We start from the raw sequence: 4,832 nt of genomic DNA on the forward strand, positions 1-4,832 counted from the left end.
AGAGAGACAGAGAGAAAAGAAACACGTCCGCCTTCCACCAGGAGCAGAAAAAAAAAAAAAAAAAAAAATGTTTAATGTGGTAATGTTTCTGCTTGTGTCTGTCTGTGTGTGTTCATGTGCCTGTCTATTACCAAAATAATGTCATGAACCCCTTGACAAATTTTAATCAAACTTGCAGAAGTTTATCACTGGGTGAACTTCTACAACTGATTAACTTTTGGAGTCAGCCCAATTCTAGGTGGCTGCCACCTTGAACTGACTTTAAAAAACACAAAAATGGCTTCAACTCAGTCAATTCTACAGATATTGAACTAAAAGTTTGTGTGGTAGTAGCCAAAACCAATCCCCAGCACCCATACATAGATTTTAAAACTTTTCCAAAGTAATTATTCAATGTACATTTACAACTGATTAACTTTTGGAGTCAGTCTAATTTAAGATTAACCAACAGAAGTGGTTGTAACTCAGTCGGTTTTACAGATATTGATCTAAGTCATTCACACATACTCTGAGCATGAGGCCTTTCATTTTATATGACTTAGTTATGATAGGAAAAATGAAAAGCACTTCAATAAAACCTTACATAGTTTAGTTTGTAATGGGTTTCATTTTGCCCTGTGTTGGTTGTTATGTAGCATTTATATGATCAGGTGATAAAAGAAAACAAAACTGAGAAGATCAAGTATTAAAGCCACTTTCTTTACACAAATCTTCCTATTAGCCTATTTTCCTGAGGTAACATGTCTTTATCTGGTAAAAAGCTTTTCTCTGTTATGCCACTCTGTTGTGCAATTAGTGAACAGAGTTTTTCTTGTATTATGCATTTGTCCTCAGGGGTGTACCGAGCGTTTTGTGTGCAGTCCTGAGGAAGTCATGGACGCCATTGATGAAGGCAAAAACAACAGACACGTGGCTGTCACAAGTAAGTTTGTACACTGAGTGCCTCTCATGGGTTTAGCCTCACCAAGTCTCCTGACTGCCACCACACTCCCATCAGCCAGGGCGCTGGTTGGGTTTAACTCATCAGATTCTTGTTGTTTCCTGACCAGTCCCCAAGAAGAAATTGGTAGAAAGTTCTTGTACTTTTGGACATCTTAAAAACAAAACAACACCTAAAATGTCTAAATGCTTGGTGTCCTTTGTGAGGACTGTAAGAAGGAATGACAACATTACAAATGTTTACTTCTGCAATGAAAGAAAAAGGTCTTTAAACTGATTTTTTTTTACTAAGTCTCCAAGGACATGGTCTGGGTGTTTTTGATGTGATGTTCTGTCTATCAATTATTAATAGTTGAACCTCATTAGTCATGTCATCAGTCATGGACAACAGAGTACGCAGAAAAAAGTCTTTGTCCAGGCTAGGCTGACAGCTAAAGGATTCACCTTTTTATTTTGTTTTCAGCGTTTCTAAGCATAGATAGACAGTGTGTTAGCTGATTGGGCTGAAGCTGCTGAGTGTATCAGTCCAGTAGTTGAGTAAACCTTTGGATTGACTATATGTGCCTCTTAGATTCATTAGCAAAAACTCGGTCTATGCTCAGCACTCATACACTGGCACAGTTACACAAATGTTGTTGAATTTACAAAATAGCAACAAACTAAACAAACAGTGTCATGCAACAGTCTAGAGGTTTATTATTAGCACGTATTGTTCTTTCACACTGGCATGTCATTTTTGAGAAAAATAGTTTCATAAGCCTAAAAACAATCAAATGTGTGCTGAGCAAAGACTGTTTACGCCTCATTAGTCTGGCCTGAACAAATGCCCCCCCCCCCATACTCTGTTTGTACTGTTTATAAGGAACCTTATACCTCTGAATAAACCAGGCAGCTAGAGCCTTTTAGAATCATGTTTAAGTTCATTTTACTGAAGTTCCGCCTAAAAAGAAACATCTGTGTTTTATACTTAGCATCAAGTTTAGATCTAGATGGGCAATAATGTTTTTGCCTGTGGGTGTGTGTGTGAGTGTAGGTTTGTCTGCCTGTTAGCAGAATGAAAAGCTCAGAATTTCAGAATTTATTTTCATATTTAAAATGATCATTGTTTGGTATAAAAAGGTCCTATTTTTGGTATGAAAACAATGATGGACTTTGGGAGGAGAGTTTTGTTTGTTGCTGTATGTGGAGCGTAGAGCTGAATGTGTCAGCACATCTAATCTGTCTAAAAGTTTCCTTAATTACCTAATGTAATGTTTTTACACTGGTGTTTTTGAGAAAAGGTTGTTTTATAAACCTGAAATTCAATTCAAATAAGGCTCTTAGCTTAGTTTGGACATACAGTTGAGCCATTTTCTCCATACTCCGTGCTCGATCAACTTTTGAAGACTGATTGGTAAAACATTGGTTCAAAAGTGACCAGACTGTCCCTTTAACATCACTTTTGTTGGTGAAGAAGCATTAGACTGAAGTTCTCTGTCCTAATTTTCATCATTTACCACTAGCAGGATTTCTGTTTGGACCTGTTTGTGTGTGTTTGTGTGTGTTTGTGCAATCATGCTTCTCTGTGTGTTTCAGACATGAACGAGCACAGCTCCAGGAGTCACAGCATTTTTCTCATCAACATCAAGCAGGAAAACACACAGACTGAGCAGAAACTAACTGGCAAGCTGTACCTGGTGGATCTAGCTGGGAGTGAAAAGGTATGACACTGTCTTGCTCCTCTTCAATCTCTTTCTTCCTTCTTTGGAAGTTTTGTGTTTGCATTTCTTTCCCGTTTTAATCATTTGCAGTAGAGTTGCCACGTGACACAATAATATGATTTAAAGGTTGCTTTTTTATAAGCAGTATTTCAATTTATGGGGTAATTAGTTGCACAGGGATGCAAACCTATTTAAGCCCCCTTTGCTAACAACCTTTTTGTTGCTTTACTACCCAGATTTTTTTGTATAAACAATTTTAGGGTTTTGTGTCTTTTAATTTACACAACATATCTACCACTTTGAGGATGAAAAATAGTTTGCATCTTCAAATAATTTGAGGATGAAAAATGAGAGATTCTCTGTTATGATACATCTTTAGAGTTGGTTTGAGGTCTGGTTATTTCAGGACGTTTAATAATTTCTCCTTAAACAAGTGGAGTGATGAGTCAGCAGTGTGTTTAGGGTCATTGTTCTACTGGAAGGTGAACCTTTGCCTCTGGAAGATACAAACTGGTTTCCCTGAGGAATTTTCTCTACATTTTACTGCATCCATCTTATCTTCAACTTTGATCAGTTTCCTTGTGATTGTCGTCCTTCACTGTGGGCAGGGTATACACAGCAGGATGAAAGGTGACACGTTCCCTTTTACTCATTTACCCACAGCACCTCCTTCTACATGTCTGCAGAGTCTTTAATATGCCTTTTGGCAAAATCTGCCTTTTTTGTCCTGCCACTCTTCTGTGAAGCCCTTGTTGTGCTCCTATGAACAGATCCTCACATTTCTACAGAAAAGCTGACCAGTTCCATCAGGGGTATCTTTGGTCTCCTGGATGTTTCTCTGATTAATGCCTTCTTTATCTGGTCCAAGAGCTTTGGTGGATGATCCTCTGGCATCATCGTTTTATTTCCTAATAATGGGCTTGATAGTGCTCTGTTGGATTTTTAAGGTTTAGAATATTTTTTAATAACTCCATATAATTATTGTCATTTTTATTTTTGTTCTAATCCACTGTATTTTTATGAGTCATGTCAGGTTGTGAGTACTGGTTCTATAATTTAAAAAAAGCAACTTTTGTAATATTAATAACCTTTTTCCCGTTGAGAGCTTGCTTTTCACATGAACTGTGTTTGTGATTCAAAGGTGGGTAAAACTGGAGCAGAGGGCACAGTTCTGGATGAAGCAAAGATGATCAACAAGTCCTTGTCATCACTGGGAAATGTCATCTCAGCTCTGGCAGAGGGATCGGTGAGAGATCTCCATGTTTGTTTAATGTTTTCAGATATGAAAATATGTTAAACTAACATGTGAAACAGCTGTATACGAACTCACCTGCTGAAGCTTGAACCTCACAGGTGTCATCATTATTATTCTTCATGGTCACTCAGTTTGTGAGGATGGCCTGCTCTTGGTAGATTCCCATTCCACTGGAAATCCTTTTGTTTCCATCCCCTGACTCGTAGTTCTCAGTCATCTTCTCTGAGTCACTTTAAAGGTGTGTGTATGTGTGTGTGAGGGGGGCCTTTAGACAATCAAGTATTTTACCTTATATATAGCATTATATATTTTAACCGGCATTACTTTGTAGAGATTTGTTTTCTACAAAGAGGTTTTTGTTTTTATTTTTTATTTTTGTCAAAAGGCTAATTCATATTAACCATGAGTGATTTATAAGAGTTATATTAGTGTAAAGTGTCCAAGGAGGGAATACTTTTTATAGGTACTGTATAATGATAGATCCAGTGTCTCCACCTTTTCTCATTGTTGGAAATGGAAGCCAGCAGGAGCAGTTTTGAGGGCTGCCATGTTGTAATTTTGGAACCAGAGTCTGTGCACTAGGGATTTTCTCAGCTTCAAAGTTGACACATTATTGTGTAAAACCAACATTAAGTCTGTTCTGTTTTAAAGAGACTCTTCCTCTCAGATCATACCTGCAGACAGTGGCGTCACTAGGCCTGTTTTAGAATGTTTTAAAATGTTTTCAAGCCCCCCTAAATAATTTTGGTGTCAAAAAAAACAAAAATTTTTTTTTTTTTTTTACAAAAATTCAATATAATGTGGCCAGAATATGAGTTTAAATAAATAACCATATATTATTTCATTATTAACTCAAATATATGATCATAAATCTGTCAGTTTTCTTTTTCTTTACAGCGTAAGGTAGAGATCCTCTTTGGTGCGTCGTTATCAAATCC

At 37.1% G+C, this 4,832-nt stretch overlaps 1 protein-coding gene across 3 annotated transcripts in view; it reads left to right on the forward strand.

Annotated features, from left to right (window-relative positions):
- Positions 1 to 4,832, forward strand: part of LOC108248026 (kinesin-1 heavy chain) — a 24,526-nt gene that overhangs the window by 4,826 nt on the left and 14,868 nt on the right. For all 3 annotated transcript variants that reach the window (XM_017436476.3, XM_025010635.2, XM_017436477.3), the window contains exons 7-9: positions 835 to 922; positions 2,515 to 2,639; positions 3,781 to 3,885. In XM_017436476.3, the coding sequence (XP_017291965.1) occupies positions 835 to 922; positions 2,515 to 2,639; positions 3,781 to 3,885 (318 nt within the window). The remainder of the gene's footprint in view (positions 1 to 834; positions 923 to 2,514; positions 2,640 to 3,780; positions 3,886 to 4,832) is intronic.

The sequence above is a fragment of the Kryptolebias marmoratus genome, linkage group LG21, assembly GCF_001649575.2.
Source record: "Kryptolebias marmoratus isolate JLee-2015 linkage group LG21, ASM164957v2, whole genome shotgun sequence".
Lineage (NCBI taxonomy): Eukaryota > Metazoa > Chordata > Actinopteri > Cyprinodontiformes > Rivulidae > Kryptolebias > Kryptolebias marmoratus.